Source organism: Ictalurus furcatus, chromosome 8 (genome assembly GCF_023375685.1).
Source record: "Ictalurus furcatus strain D&B chromosome 8, Billie_1.0, whole genome shotgun sequence".
NCBI lineage: Eukaryota > Metazoa > Chordata > Actinopteri > Siluriformes > Ictaluridae > Ictalurus > Ictalurus furcatus.
Genome location: NC_071262.1, coordinates 30,440,302 through 30,457,886, shown reverse-complemented (window position 1 = coordinate 30,457,886; position 17,585 = coordinate 30,440,302). Strand labels below are relative to the sequence as shown.

The following is a 17,585-nucleotide window of genomic DNA, read 5'->3' as shown; positions in this document are numbered from 1 at the left end:
TAACATGATTTATTTATTTACTATTATTTATTTATCTGCATTTTATTTTACTGATTTTATTTGCTTTTTCACAATATAGACGTAAGGAGATAACGATGTTGTTGTTTTTTTGTATATTCTTATTGGCTTTTTTAAAAATTACAATTTTTTTTTATCTTTTAATTAAGGAATATTCAGACTTGTGTGAGAGTGAAGCTTAATTCAGCCATGAAGCTCAATTACCAAGATTCATAGAGGACAAAACCATGTGAGTGTGAGGCCAGGCTTACACACACACACACACACACACACCAACACACAAACACATAAACACACACCAACACACACAAACACACCAACACACACAAACACACGCCTCCTGTTCAGTCCTGGCACTTAGTTCTTGAAGCAGACCCTCCATATGTCCCAGTGTTATCCTGGGTTTCCATACACACACACACACACACACACACACACACACGATTTTTGTTGTTATCGGGTTTCACCGTAATCACTTCACGTCAGAATGCGTTCCATCCTCACTGTAATGTGAGAGCAGCCGCATGTCCTACCTCGGAGGCTCACAGATGGGCAAGGAATGCTGGGAAAATAATATCTATTTACTGTAAATATAGAAATACACACCGGAATATTCAGCAGTCCAGAGACTCAAAACACGACATCAGTTACGAAGCATGGCAAGTTAAATTTAAAAATGGCAATTAACTGGCAATAAAAATCTACTTTATGCAGATTTTCATAGACTATACTAGAGTAAATCTTTAAAAAAAAAAAAAAAAAATCATTTTAGTGATTTGAGTCATTTAAGTCTGTTTAGTTAAATGATTCATTGACATTTGTTCACCAATTCCTTCAGTTGTATGGCAGACTGGCCGTCGACAGAAGAGTGAATCCTGGTCATGACCAAATGATTCACTGATTCAAACAATGACCCACTGAATAACACAGGAGAGAATCTCAGTCATGACCAAATGATTCACTGATTCAAACACTGACCCTCTGAATAACACAGGAGTGAATCTCAGTTATGACCAAATGATTCACTGATTCAGACTCTGACTCACTGAATAACACAGGAGAGAATCTCGGTCATGACCAAATTATTCACTGATTCAGACTCTGACCCACTGAATAACACAGGAGAGAATGATTCACTGATTCAAATAGTGACCTGCTGAATAACACGGTAGTGAATCTCAGTCATGACCAAATGATTCACTGATTCGAATACTTACCCACTGAACAGCAGAGGAGGAAATCTCAGTCATGAACAAATGATTCACTGATTCAAAGATTGACCTGCTGAATGAATCAGGAGTGAATCTCGTTCATGACTGAATGATTCGCAAGTGAACTGAAGGAACTGATTCATTCATCTAAGTGATTTGTTCAAAAAGACTGAATCATTTGTATGAGCAAATATTTTATTCTTTTTACACCAGGTGAACTGACACCACATCACTCCTGTGCAAAGAGTGTGTGTGTGTGTGTGTGTGTGAGAGAGAGAGTGTGTGTGTGTGTGTGTGTGTGTGTGTGTGTGTGTAAAAATGTCTACATCCATAAATGAAATCTTTCCATTACAGATGAGAGCTTTAATCTCACTTTGGCCTTGACACAGGAAATCCAATTTTCCCTCACAGGTACAGCAGGCGTGGGACGAAACTGAATGGTCACATGACCTGACTTGTATCAAATCTGAGATCAGGGTTTTTTAATATTCATCCACTTGTGTCATTGTTTACCAAAGAGACACGACCAAACACATGACGTTTATCTAGATGCTACAGATAATGTGTTTAACTTTTCACCTTATTTCCCAACACACTCATTAGCAAAATGACTAGCATTAAAAAAATTACCCTCTGAATGCATTATGGGTAATATCATGATCCCTTAGCTAACAAGAATAACACGGTGAGGCTGCTTGAAATAATCCACTTCGACATGATATATTGCGCGTTTGGGACGGAGCCGACGTGATACACCTGTGTGTAAGTGTGCTATCGTGTTCTTTGTGTTTTAGCGAGGAACCGCTAATCTGGTAGGAGTCATTAGCGCTGAGCTGCGGGAGATCTCCTGGATTCACACTGAGAGTGAAGAATAAGCGCGTGGGCATTGTGTGAAATAAACTGGTTCATTTATGCAGTTCCTCTGGCTCTCTTTCTGCATTTTTAGCCGCTTGTATAATGCGGTGTGTGTAACGTGTTGTTTGGCAGCCGGCTGCTACGCGCCCAGCGTGGAACACCTGTTCCATTATTCTCTCAGCCTGAGGAGAACACGGGTTCTTTCACACACACACACTTTCATCCTGGAGATCATTTCAGAGATGTGCTGCACATCTGCGTGTGTGTTAAGACGGCGTGTGGTGGTTCGAGCGCTTTCATCGCGTTCCGATGAAAAATGTCAGTCGCTAGCAGGGATGTCTTGTTAGCAGAGATTCATTTAGTGTTATATTTCACAGTGAAGAAGGTGTGGCCTCTGTATCTGTTAATCACAGTGAAGAAGGCGTGGCCTCTGTGTCAGTCAATCACAGTGAAGAAGGTGTGGCCTCTGTATCTGTCAATCACAGTGAAGAAGGCGTGGCCTCTGTATCAGTCAATCACAGTGAAGAAGGTGTGGCCTCTGTATCTGTTAATCACAGTGAAGAAGGTGTGGCCTCTGTATCTGTCAATCACAGTGAAGAAGGTGTGGCCTCTGTATCTGTCAATCACAGTGAAGAAGGTGTGGCCTCTGTATCTGTTAATCATAGTGAAGAAGGTGTGGCCTCTGTATCTCTCAATCACAGTGAAGAAGGCGTGGCCTCTGTATCTCTCAATCACAGTGAAGAAGGCGTGGCCTCTGTATCTGTCAATCACATTGAAGAAGGCATGGCCTCTGTATCTGTCAATCATAGTGAAGAAGGCGTGGCCTCTGTATCTGTCAATCACAGTGAAGAAGGTGTGGCCTCTGTATCTGTCAATCACAGTGAAGAAGGTGTGGCCTCTGTATCAGTCAATCACAGTGAAGAAGGCGTGGCCTCTGTATCAGTCAATCACATTGAAGAAGGCGTGGCCTCTGTATCTGTCAATCACAGTGAAGAAGGCGTGGCCTCTGTATCTGTTAATCATAGTGAAGAAGGCGTGGCCTCTGTATCTCTCAATCACAGTGAAGAAGGCGTGGCCTCTGTATCAGTCAATCACAGTGAAGAAGGCGTGGCCTCTGTATCTGTCAATCACAGTGAAGAAGGTGTGGCCTCTGTATCTGTCAATCACAGTAAAGAAGGTGTGGCCTCTGTATCAGTCAATCACAGTGAAGAAGGTGTGGCCTCTGTATCTGTTAATCATAGTGAAGAAGGTGTGGCCTCTGTATCAGTCAATCAAAGTGAAGAAGGCGTGGCCTCTGTATCAGTCAATCACATTGAAGAAGGTGTGGCCTCTGTATCTGTCAATCATAGTGAAGAAGGTGTGGCCTCTGTATCTGTCAATCACAGTGAAGAAGGCGTGGCCTCTGTATCTGTCAATCACAGTGAAGAAGGCGTGGCCTCTGTATCTGTCAATCATAGTGAAGAAGGTGTGGCCTCTGTATCTGTCAATCATAGTGAAGAAGGTGGGCCTCTGTATCAGTCAATCACAGTGAAGGTGTGGCCTCTGTATCAGTCAAGCACAGTGAAGAAGGTGTGGCCTCTGTATCTGTCAATCACAGTAAAGAAGGTGTGGCCTCTGTATCAGTCAATCACAGTGAAGAACGTGTGGCCTCTGTATCTGTCAATCACCATGAAGAAGGTGTGGCCTCTGTATCAGTCAATCACAGTGACGAAGGCGTGGCCTCTGTATCTGTCAATCATAGTGAAGAAGGTGTGGCCTCTGTATCAGTCAATCAAAGTGAAGAAGGCGTGGCCTCTGTATCTATCAATCACAGTGACAAAGGTGTGGGCTCTGTATCTGTCAATCATAGTGAAGAAGGTGTGGCCTCTGTATCAATAAATTAAAATGAAGGAGGTGAGATTTGTATCCATGAAATCCAGTGAAGGAGGTGTGGCTTCTTTTCTTGTTAGTTTCAGTGAAGGAGGTGTGGCTTCTCAACATCCCAGGGAAGAAGGTGTAGCTTCTGTATCTGTCATTTACGTGAAGTACACAGTGTGGCTTCTGTATCCATCAGTTCTCGTGAAGGAGGCGTGGCTTCTGTGACTGTGAATATGAGCTAGTTCACCAGCAGTTCGTGATCTGGCTAAACAATAGTATTGATAGTAATGATAGTAGTCTATTAGGGATGGCCTGATGGAGGACATTGGGGGTGTTTCTGATTTGCATATTCATGCATATTCATATATCCTGGTACATTTAATCAGGGGGGAGGTGTAGAGATGATCCTGGACCATACATATTCATTTAGAAGATCCTCACATCTCTGTCACGAGCACTACACATGTCCTCCTTCTCTCTTTCTCTCTCTCTCTCTCTCTCTCTCTCTCTCTCTCTCTCTCACACACACACACACACACACACACACACACACACACACACACACACACACAGAGTCAGCAATGGAGCGTTGAACGCTGCGCAGGAGGAATTAAAAGAATGGAGTCATGTCATTTCTCTACTTTGTCTTTTTGTTTCTGCAGAAGAGAAGAAAATTATTCACTTAAAGCTTCAGACAGACAAGAATCACACCCACTGTATCTCTGAGACCTGCCACTTAACGCTCTCTCTCTCTCTCTCTCTGTGTGTGTGTGTGTGTGTGTGTGTGTGTGTGAGGAAAAAGCATGAATACTGCTACACATCGCCTACATTCACACTCTGATCATTTATTGTGCTGTATGTTCTCTGGAGGTGTTAGTGTAGAAATAACTGAGCTGGAAGATAAACTCACAGCGGATGTGAAAGGGATTTTCAGACCTAAAGGGAATTCTTTTCCGTCTTATTTTGTTTCATCAACTGACCAAACGTTTCTGAAGACAAATGTTTTTATTTAAAAGATGTGTTTTCTTCAGCGTCGACCTCTTAGCAGAGTCTTCAGTCTTTCAGTTCAGTCCCTTTCTAATGGACCAATCAGGAGCTCACATTCCCAAAGACACCGGTTAGCTAGCATAAGCATATATCTGTGATTATGTAAAACATTAACATATTGCTTTATAATCTTTAATAGATCAATTTATGGAGTTATCAGCTGTAACTGAAAATATCATCTTAATTACTCATTTTAAGATGTTCATGTAGTCAGTTTCCTCACTTCAATTATAATCACGCCTGTCTCTCAGATCTCCCGAAATTCAGATTCAGCATTCCCATTCGTTAAAACATTTAATCCAGGCAATTTGTTAATAATTGTTGTGTTTACATCCCCCCTGTCAATGATGGTATAGACTCCACCCTCTTGTTTACTGCTCAGAAATGTAAACATGGTTAAAGGAAGTGGGGGGAAACAATATGCTGCTCCAAAAAAAAAATCATAATGATACCAAAATATAAATAAATAAATAAATAAATAATTTGTAATTTGTTTATGTTAATAATTAACCCTTACCCCACTTACTTTCCCAGGAGTCTAGCAGGAGCATCCAGAAATATCTAGAAAAGTAAATAGTCAAATATATACATAAATCATCAAAAAAATAAATATATATATATATATATATATATATATATATATATATATATATATATATATATATATATATATATATATATATATATATATATATATATATATATATATATATATATATATACACACAGTATTTCTGATTAAGAGTTATAGACAAGTTATCTGACTATTAAACTTATGAATAGACCTTTTAAACAAATCTAATCATTTTAATTGTATTATACTTTTGGCAGATAATTTTGCTTCTTTCTAGAAATAAATAAAGGAGTTCTCCACAGAACCTGTCATATTTCAGGCACTGTTTCTTCAATTTCTACAATTATGCTTCTACATGTTCCTCAGATAGTTTTATGTTATATTAAACCTTTAAAAAGTAAATGTACTTTTATTACATTATTTATTTATTTATTTATTTATTTTACAGTTTGACTGTACACCTTGTACATTTTGAGCTAACATGTGTATGAAAAGTGCTCTATAAATAAAGCTATATTCTATTATCGTATATTATATTATTAATGGTGGAGTTATTCCATTTAGTGGTGAATAATAAATCATTTAAATGCAGTATAATAATAATAATAATAATTATTATTATTATTATTATTATTATTATTATTATTATTATCATTATTATTATTATTATTATTATTAACTTTATTTATTATTATTATTATTATTATTATTATTGTTGTTGTTGTTGTTGTTATTCTTTTATATTTATTATTAGTAGTAGTATTAGTATTAGTATTATTATTGTTATGTTACACACAGTCACATGATTGTGAAATCTCTTTTACATACGCTGACTAACAGTAGAAGTGGTTGCTATGGCAACACTCTTTGTGATGCTGCGCTGCTGAGTTGAACTTGTCCTTTAATGATCACTTCCTCGCTTTTTTTTCTCCACCAAACAGGTTTATTACGCAACTGTGCTGAAAATGTGCTGATGGTCTGTGAGCGCGGAGTGTGAATGACAAAATGACAGAGAGCATCTTTGCCAAGTCGCACTTTCCTGAGAGCCGCGCTGTTCCCCCGCGCATCACCGATGTTGTTTCCATGACAACACATCTCGGGTGCTATTTTATTCCCCATCGCCTCTGTTCACAATAGCATCCCTTTCTGTCTTTCTCACAGACTCCTGAAAAAGAGAGGACAGCCTTGTAAGTGCTGAGTTATTTAAAGATGGTTAGAATTAATGTAAACATCAAACAAGGAATGTAAAGTCTGTAAGCAGATGTATTAACCTCCTCAACAACAACAGCCTGTACCTCAGGACTGGTGTGTTGTTTATCATGTGTATGTAAGCACCTGATGCCTAATCTTCCAAAACTTAAAATTAATATTAAAATTCACAGCAGCTACAGAACCCCAAAAATAACACCAGAGACAGACTATATAGCCTACAGTATTTACCTTTATATACATTTATATACACTATTTACCTTTATATATCTTTATATACAGTATTTACATTTATATACAGTATTTACCTTTATATACATTTATATACACTATTTACCTTTATATACCTTTATATACAGTATTTACATTTATATAAAAGTATTTACATTTATATACAGTATTTACCTTTATATACATTTATATACACTATTTACATTTATATACCTTTATACACAGTATTTACATTTATACACAGTATTTACCTTTATATACCTTTATACACAGTATTTACATTTACATACCTTTATACACAGTATTTACATTTATACACAGTATTTACATTTATATACCTTTATACACAGTATTTACATTTATATACCTTTATACACAGTATTTACATTTATACACAGTATTTACATTTATATACCTTTATACACAGTATTTACATTTATACACAGTATTTACATTTATATACCTTTATACACAGTATTTACATTTATACACAGTATTTACATTTATATACCTTTATACACAGTATTTACATTTATACACAGTATTTACCTTTATATACCTTTATATACAGTATTTACATTTATATAAAAGTATTTACATTTATATACAGTATTTACCTTTATATACATTTATATACACTATTTACATTTATATACCTTTATACACAGTATTTACATTTATACACAGTATTTACCTTTATATACCTTTATACACAGTATTTACATTTACATACCTTTATACACAGTATTTACATTTATACACAGTATTTACATTTATATACCTTTATACACAGTATTTACATTTATATACCTTTATACACAGTATTTACATTTATACACAGTATTTACATTTACATACCTTTATACACAGTATTTACATTTATACACAGTATTTACATTTATATACCTTTATACACAGTATTTACATTTATATACCTTTATACACAGTATTTACATTTATACACAGTATTTACATTTATATACCTTTATACACAGTATTTACATTTATACACAGTATTTACCTTTATATACCTTTATATACAGTATTTACCTTTATATACATTTATATACACTATTTACATTTATATACCTTTATACACAGTATTTACATTTATACACAGTATTTACCTTTATATACCTTTATACACAGTATTTACATTTACATACCTTTATACACAGTATTTACATTTATACACAGTATTTACATTTATATACCTTTATACACAGTATTTACATTTATATACCTTTATACACAGTATTTACATTTATACACAGTATTTACATTTATATACCTTTATACACAGTATTTACATTTATACACAGTATTTACCTTTATATACCTTTATACACAGTATTTACATTTATACACAGTATTTACCTTTATATACCTTTATACACAGTATTTACATTTATATACCTTTATACACAGTATTTACATTTATACACAGTATTTACATTTATATACCTTTATACACAGTATTTACATTTATACACAGTATTTACCTTTATATACCTTTATACACAGTATTTACATTTATACACAGTATTTACCTTTATATACCTTTATACACAGTATTTACATTTACATACCTTTATACACAGTATTTACATTTATATACCTTTATTTAGATTATTTACACTGTATACCTTTATATATAGTATATACCTTTATTTAGAGTATGTACACTGTGGACCTGTATATAGCTTTATTTAGAGTATGTACACTGTGGACCTGTATATAGCTTTATTTAGACTATGTACACTGTGGACCTGTATATAGCTTTATTTAGAGTATGTACACTGTGGACCTGTATATAGCTTTATTTAGACTATGTACACTGTGGACCTGTATATAGCTTTATTTAGAGTATGTACACTGTGGACCTGTATATAGCTTTATTTAGAGTATGTACACTGTGGACCTGTATATAGCTTTATTTAGAGTATGTACACTGTGGACCTGTATATAGCTTTATTTAGAGTATGTACACCTGTATATAGCTTTATGTACACTATGTACACTGTATATGTTCAGCAGGAGCTCTGATGTGGTAAAGTGTTTAGCAGATGTTGAGGGTGTATCAGAAAAAGCCGAAATGAATCCTTTTCCACATCTGCCTGATGAAACACATCATGTCAGGCTTTCAGCTCCGGAGAAGGAAATCCGCTCCGTGTGTCAGTTCTGATGTTTCCAACAAAACGTATTCAACTAGATTTATTTTAGAATATTATTTAGCCCTGGCTTCATGCTGTTCATGCTTGGGTGCTCTCAGCTAGCATTGTTTACGCAATTATTTATTCCTCTATTCATTTGTCCAATGAACAGAATCATTTACAGACAGTTACAATCCCTCCACTATTTATTTCTTTGTTTATTCTAACCAATGAATCCATAAGCTTTTCAGTTTTAGCCCCACCCTCTTCTGTTGATTGAATTTCATCAATCAATCAATCAATCAACCAATTAGCACTGAATAAAATAATTTTACAAGACCGGATTCAGTCTAAACCCCTCTTACACATCACTCAGCTATTTATTTATTCATTTATGTATTTATATTTATTTATTTATTTATTTTATAATTTTCTATCTATCTATAACCGATGATAAAAATTTTCTAAGCTGTTTTTAATCCTGGCCCTTTCGAACACCTTTCAGCAAGTTATTTGTTCCTTTCTTTTTCCTTTTTTTTTTTTTTACCAATAAGTAAAATATGATTTTAGGCGTTTTTACGGTGTTTCCAGCTCCGCCCCTTCACACACCTCTAATAATCAATGTTTAATTATGTGCACTGCAAAGGTAAATCAAAATTAAAGGGAAAACAAAGCAAAACCGTCCTCTCTGATTCGAACTCTGCGATATTAAATGTCCTACAGTGACGCCTAAACAAAACACAAGTGTGACACGGATCTAAATCTAACACGTCATTAAATAAATAAAGCAAAGTTTGAGCTTTTCCAAGAACCGAGTCGTTTAAGCGTCAAATAAGTGACGTGTCGGTGTGAAGAAGCTTCTGATGAGTTACTCAGTAAAAGGATAAACAGTATGGTGTGTTTCTTTAATAAATACTCTGTTGTTGATTATTTTACTATAACAGCACCGCGCACACACAGTGTTTTATTTCTTACATACAATCCTTTTAATTACGGCTTTAAATAATAAACGTATAAAAATCTTTTCTTGGTTGGCTGTTTATGGACAAAATCACACTCACACACTCTTAGGAGTTTAAATGAGGTCAGGAAGTCCGTCGTATAGATTCGTGTGTGTGTGTGTGTGTGTGTGTGTGTGTGTTGAAGCGAGTCTCCTCTGTAGTGTTAATGAATGTCACACTTGCGTTCCTCCCTGTGCTCCTGTAAGATTATCCTCACTTCCTGTTTTCTGTTAATTACAGGATATTGATGTCGTGTCGCTCCTCTCCCACCTGAACTGGAGATAATTACGCCTATATAAACACTCTGCGTGGAAAGAAAACAAATTAGAAAATAAAAAGAAAAAGGAATAAATCAGGACAGACAGGAAATAAGCAGCTCAGACCACTGACACCGGCTAACACTGTGCATGGTCTCTGATCTTTATTTACCTTTATTATTTACGATGTTTATTTATCTATAGCATTTTTATTGCTATAAAATCGTTTAGAGCTTATCTTGTGGTGCAGAATTTGGGTTACGGTGGTTCCATGCTGTAGATTTTGTAGGTTATTGAGTTTGTAAGTGATTTATCTGAAACATGCACAGAGAATGTTTACCTGTGGTTAAAATGTTTTTATTTGTGTGTGATTGTTTTGTTTTGTTTTGTTTTTTTATTATTTTACCTTAAATGTAATATCCAGGGATGGAAAGTAACAAACTACTGTATATGTACTCTCGTTACAGTACTTGAATTTACAACAAATGACCATAACATTAAAACCACTGACAGGTGACGTGAATACAATGGCTCCTGTCAAGGGGTGGGATATATTAGGGGTGTTCCCGGTGTGCAGGGGTTAGTACCTACCAAAAGCGGTCCAGTGAAGGAGAACCGGTGAACCGGAGACAGGGTCATGGGCGCACAAGGCTCAGTGATGCGAGTGAGGAGCGAAGGCTAGCCCGTCTGGTCCGATCCCACAGACGATCTACTGCAGCACAAACTGCTGAAAAAGTTAACGCTGGTTCTGATAGAAAGGAGTCAGAACACACAGAGCATCACAGCTCGCTGCGTATGGAGCTGCGTAGCTGCAGAGCGGTCAGAGCGCCCATGCTGACCCCCTGTACACCTCCGAAATCTCCTACATGGACATCAGAACTGCACCATGGAGCAGTGGAAGAAGGTGGCCTGGACTAATGAGTCACGTTTTGTTTTACATCACGTGGAGGCCGGGTGTGTGTGGGGAAGAGCTGGCACCAGGACGCACTATGGGAAGAAGGCGAGCTGGTGGAGGCAGTGTGATGCTCTGGGCGATGTTCAGGAACGGTTTGAGGAACATGAGTTGAAGGTACTCGTAACGTTCCGGATAATCTGTAAGGGGTGTTTTGCTTGATAGATAACTACTGTATATAACTAGCAACATATATGAATTAACATGAGCTAGCTAGCTAACCAACCTAGCAAGCTACTGACCCTAAATAGCATTTCCACCGCTGGTCAAATCAGTGCAATAGAAATGGCACCCTGACGGTCGAATCACACAACTAGTGTTATTGTGTAAATAGGATTTGTAGCTAAGTTGAAATTAGAGATGAAATTATGTACTATGTTGTAATTACGTGTCAAAAAGATGTTTATGTGTAGAAGCTTTAAGACCCAATATGAAATGTGAAACCTAATTAGAATTCATTTATAGCTCATGAGGACCAGAAGATTTTTTTTTTTTTTTTTTTGCAGGGGATGTTTCAGATCTTTTTTATGCATTTTTCATGACTTTTGTGCCGTGTGTAAATATGCTGTTCCATCTTCAAAATCCCAATCCTCTAAAACATGGCTAGAAATGAATTAACACCATGTTAGCTTTCATTTACTCGTACTTAAAATCTCTTACACGACTGGCACTAAGGTACGACTAAATTACACAATCTTTCTGGCTAGATTTTACTTTTCCCAGAAGCAGATTATTTCTGCACGGAGCATTCACGGAGCATTTTACATTCAGTGCCAGCAGAATGAGATGAAACGACGGCGGAAAAGTGTCGGAAGGCAGGCGGGTGGTCGAGCCAAACCGAGCCAAGTGCGGTGTGTGAAAAACATGGCTGCCGTGCTGCGAAGTCCCAGGACAGCGAGTAAACCGGTGCGGTGATTAAAGCGAGAGCCGAGTCGAGAGAACAGCGGGACTGACCTGAATATGCCAAAGCACATTGCAGCTAACATCAGAGAAACCTCGCTTCATCCTCATAAAATGGAGATTAGAAGGCAAAAAGAACCCATTTATCCAAAAAGACACGTTAGTGTAGGACAAAACTGGCCGCATAAAGAGGCGGTGAAGTTTTCCACCGGCCTGCTGATTGCAGACGAAACCTTGTTTAGAACATATTAAACATCCAGCAAACTTGTGTTCATTTAAAGTTTTGAAATGAATTGGTTTCTATTCGATTTTTGTCTGGCGTGCTTCACTTTTTTTCAGTAACGTAGCTGCAATGTTTATCACTTCTTCTAACACTCGATAGATACGAATGAATCAAGCAGCGATATTAGTCACATTTTTATTCAGAAAGAGTTCCAAAAAAATAAACAAGTCAGCACACATTCATTTACAAAGTAAAGAAAAGAAAAAAAAAATGAAAACATTTTCTTTTATAATGAGAAAAGTAAAAATGATTGAATAGGAAGTTATTCAAAATTCACGGGGGGGAAAAAAAAACGTTAACCATATATTGTGCAAATGTTTGTCACGTTCCTATAGATTGTGTTCTTATTATGGACTTGTATTAATATTTCGTATTTAAGCATATATAAGATATATAAGCTGAGGGTTACAGATCATCATTATTAATATTATATTATATTATTATTATTATTAGGTCAAATCGAAGATCAAAACAGGCCTACTGTAAATGTAAATACTTCTACTCTTTAACATAAGCATGTATATGCTGCAAAAATAAAAGTAAAGGGGTAATGAAAAGTAAAGGATTCTCATTTTATGTGATGTTGTAACATGCAACTGACCAATCCTAAGCCCCGCCTTTTTTCTTGGCCCTCCAACTGGTGCTAGTCAGCATGACCACAGTTCTTGCTCAAAATGTCTCTGTAGCCAATCAGATCACAGTCCCCAATCATAATGCCACTGCAAATACTTAGACTGCAGTTCACGCCCCTTAATGATACTGTAACCAATCAGACCACAGTTCCCACCCACAACACCAATACAACCACCATTCATCGCCTAATATCACTCTAACCAATCAGATCATAGTTCAATGCCACTGCAACCCATTCAATCATATTCCTGCCCCCAACACCAGCCTAACCAGTCAGACCACTGTTCCCACCCAAAATATCTCTGTAACCAATCAGACTACAGTTCATGCCCTGAATAGAACTGGAACTAATCAGACCACAGTTTTTACCCCTACTGCCACTGCAGCCAATCAGAACACAGTTTCCACGCTATTGCCACTGTAACCAATCATACCACAGTTCACACCCAAAATCCACTGTAACCAATCAGAACACAGTTTTCACCCTCATGTCACTGTAGCCAATCATATCACAGTTCCCATCCACAATGCCAGTGCAACCAATAAGAATGCAGTCGCCAGATAATGTAATAGTGTACGCTGCCTTAATTCTCCCCCTCATTCTGCTTTTCTCTGTTTATTAAAGTAATTTATTGTTGTTTATGTTTCAGTTTTACGCCCAATTGGTTTCTACCTTTCCTGAGTGGACTGAAGTGTGGCCGGGGCTTAGGATCATTCGGTTGGTGTGAATCAATCAAGAACGAAACAACATGATTAAAAGAGGAACAAACTGTTATAATAGTTGAATCACTGCGTAGGCCATCAAACAGTACAGAGTTACAGAAACGTAGAGAATGTATTGACTACATTCACAACGAGGACAGATTATATTCCGACTATATTCAGGAATAAATTTGGCACACTCACTTATTTGGCATTTGAAACAGACGAGCGTGTCGATGTGTAATACATCTACTGAGTTCACAGCAAAACATTAGGCAATAATACATTAAGGTACTAACTGTTTTCCTTTTTCTTGCATTCATATTGTAAACATAACTTTTTTCGTCATTTTTTTTTTTTTTTTAACATATAACATAACGTAAGATAACATATCTGCTACCCTGATTATTGATGAAAATACGAAAAAACATGAAATTAAGAGTAAGATTCAGATTAACGTAAACAGATCTGCGGCACCACTATCAAAACCGATTGCAAAAAGTCAAGCATTGCTAGATATCTCCATATAAACACCGAAATGTTAATATTATACGACTAATAAATTACGTAAGCAATAGATTTGGCATTTTTAAAAAGGATGGAACTAAGAGCCGAGCTCGAAAAGTAGACGGAGATTAAGATGTATAAGTTGTTAAACACGCAACCGGTATTATGTAAGCAGATTTATTTAAAAGCATTTTTATGTGAAAATACATAGAAAATGTTTTATTGTATATATTTATTTTTTTGTTTTATTATTAAAAGAACGCAGTGTGCTTGAGCCAACATGGACGACAAACTAGGCATGTGCTGATATTCAAGTTTTTTAATTCATATCGCGACATTTTTCATGGGTTCTTATGTTATCACAATTTTATAATTTATTAAAAAAAAAAAAATCGATTATTGATTATTGAATTATTGATTATCTAATTCAAACCGCCTAGAAAGGCTGCCTATCTAGGGAATGTGACAGGAATGTCATAACGCAATAATATTGCTCATCGTATAAATGACTATCGGCACACGCCCAGACGAAACACACAAGATGCTAATTTCACGCTCGTCAGAAAAACCCATCCGTGATCAGGGGAAGTGACATCATCACCTCTTTAGGCGTGTTTTATAGAGGCAAAGATGTCACTGTGATAGGTGTATGTGTGCGGCACAAATGTTTTTTCACTATTAAAACACGGTCTCTGTCTCTCATCCGGGATATAAATAGAGAGAGAGAGAGAGAGAGAGAGAGAGAGAAACAGACTGAAGGAGAGAGAAAAAGGAAGGGATAAACCATTTTAAGGCACTCGGCGGGGGGGGTTTCCCTCATGAAAGGTCGGTTAAGCTGACGTTCATGCCAACGTCGGGCCCTACGTAGGGCACAGGGTGGACGCCTTTAGGGAACTCGGGACTCATGACACGGCCGTTCTCCCCTGTGCTCCCAGTGACAGATAACCTCGCCTTATTCCTCATCGCATCCGAAAAGGTCACCTGGAAACACACGCACACACACACACACACACACATATAGTAGTGAGATTTAGGAACATCTATACATAGACTGTTTGTACCTTTTCATGGAGACTAGGGGTGGAACGATATGACATTCATAACTGTCCATCAATATATATCATCAAAATATCATGAAGTTTGGATAATAGCGTCATTGTCATGGCAATATTATGGACTAGTTCTAGTTTTCCAATAAGACAATGCCAAAATAAGGTCGATCGGCCGAAATCTTCAGATGTTTACGTCTTTAATTTGTGTTGTTTAGTACTAAAATTCCATCTCACCTAACATCTTTTGTGTGACTTCCTGATCTAGTTTAGGACGCAGTGACACTTCCTGTCATCTTTAAATACTAACACATCTTTGCCGTATAGCTGAGTGCTGTAGGGTGATTTGTGGGCGCCGCCATCTTGGAAAACTGCACTTCACTCACGCAATCTATGCGCTAATCTAGCAAACTAGCATGAACACATCATGGTTGCCATGGTAACGGAATATTATAATTAACATGTTTGACTGGTGTCAGATAAATCGGGGAGAATTTGCGCATGTGAAGCTAGCTTACTAGCTACTTCAGGTTTCAAATTTGCATATTTATGTATATTCATAGATCTTGGCATTTTTTAATCAGCCCTTGGCCCATTTTTAGTCATTTTAAAGTCCTTAAAGACATTATCTACAACGCGTACTGTGTTTATTCCTTACATAATTAGCATATTATCGTACATTTTACACTTTAAATATAAGATGATGTGACTTAGCTATGTCAGAAAATGAACTGGGTGACTCGCTACATTCTGGGGCGCGTATGTAACTGTATACGTAATCGATCAAACTATTTAAGACTCCATTATCATGGTATACTGTCATACAGTTAAATCGTTACACCCCTAGTGGAGATGTTGATGTAAACTAGATACAATGTGAAGTACTGTAGAAGAACATTCAGAATGGACACACAAACAGATAAAACATCATCACTGACGTTACTGTAAATACACACTGATCAGTTAATCACATTAATAACACTCACAGCATTATGATAACCCTGTGTCACACTAGCTAGTGACCAACAAGTCCCTTGTATCGCTTGTAGCTTGTCTCTTGTGGGCGTGGCCTGTTTGCGATTTTTTTGAGTTCCAATGAGAAACGGTAGTAGCTACAGTATGTATCGCTGTATCGCTTCTAAAGCTAACTAGGTAAAGACAAACGAAATGACACACTAATCAGTGTGAAAATCGATGATCGGATTTACGTCACGACTTTCAGTATTAGCTCCATTGGATTAGCAAAGCGTGCTAACTGTACTAGCTACATACACTCACCAGAGTCAGCGACAACCTCTGCTGCTTCCTTCCGAGCTGCATTGTACTATGCGACGTCTACATACACATTTAATGAGAGGTCGTGTATGAGAGGATGAGATGAAACCATGCTTATATGTTTTTCTTCCATTTCTGCAGGAACTAATCACAGGTCGGAACAAAAGTTCCAGGACCAGTTCATCCCAAAGGTGTTCAGTGGGGTCGAGGTCAGGGCACACGAGTTCTTCTACTCCGACCTTAACACACCATGTCTTGAAGGGAAGGGAAACTGTAATGCTACAGCACACAAAGATATATTATACAATTGTGTGCTTCCAACTTTGTGGCAACAGTTTGGAGAAGAACCACATACGGGTGTGATAGATGACCTTATAGTGTAATTAAATAAATACGTTCATAGGAAATGAACATCGCTTGTCGCTTTGTTGCTTGCTAGTGTGAAAACAGGGTAATAACAATTTTGATGATGATGATGATGATGATGATGAAGAGGAACAACTGAACAGTCACACACAAAACCAACAAAAGATGGAGGAAGGAAAGTGTTTAATGTTCCACTCATTACGGGTGACGTAATGAGGCTCGGGAGGGAAAATAAGACATTACTGGATTACATTACATACGCTCCACCTTCGTCCAAAATCTCCTCATTCACTAGCACACTGAGGGGAAATGGGGTATATGGAAAGCGTGCACTCGGGGTGGGGGTGGGGTTGGGGGAGGGGAGAAGAAATATCACAGATTCGACGGACGCGTATCCTACCCCCTTAAATTTTTACACTTTCGATCCCATATACGTTGTACCCTTCCTTATAAGTGGCAAAATTCTGAGAATTCTGCGAGGAAGTGGGATTAATATTCTGTGCAC

At 37.1% G+C, this 17,585-nt stretch overlaps 1 protein-coding gene across 3 annotated transcripts in view; it reads right to left on the bottom strand.

Moving 5' to 3' along the window:
- Positions 1-13,231: 13,231 nt before the first annotated feature.
- gria2b (glutamate receptor, ionotropic, AMPA 2b) overlaps positions 13,232-17,585 on the bottom strand; it is a 51,146-nt gene continuing 46,792 nt past the window's right edge. For 2 of the 3 annotated variants that reach the window (XM_053631986.1, XM_053631987.1), the window contains exon 16: positions 13,232-15,371. In XM_053631986.1, coding sequence (XP_053487961.1) covers positions 15,207-15,371 — 165 coding nt within the window. In that variant the 3' untranslated portion in view covers positions 13,232-15,206. Of the gene's footprint in view, positions 15,372-17,514 lie in introns of all 3 variants that reach the window. The other variant, XM_053631988.1, reaches the window with a different exon arrangement.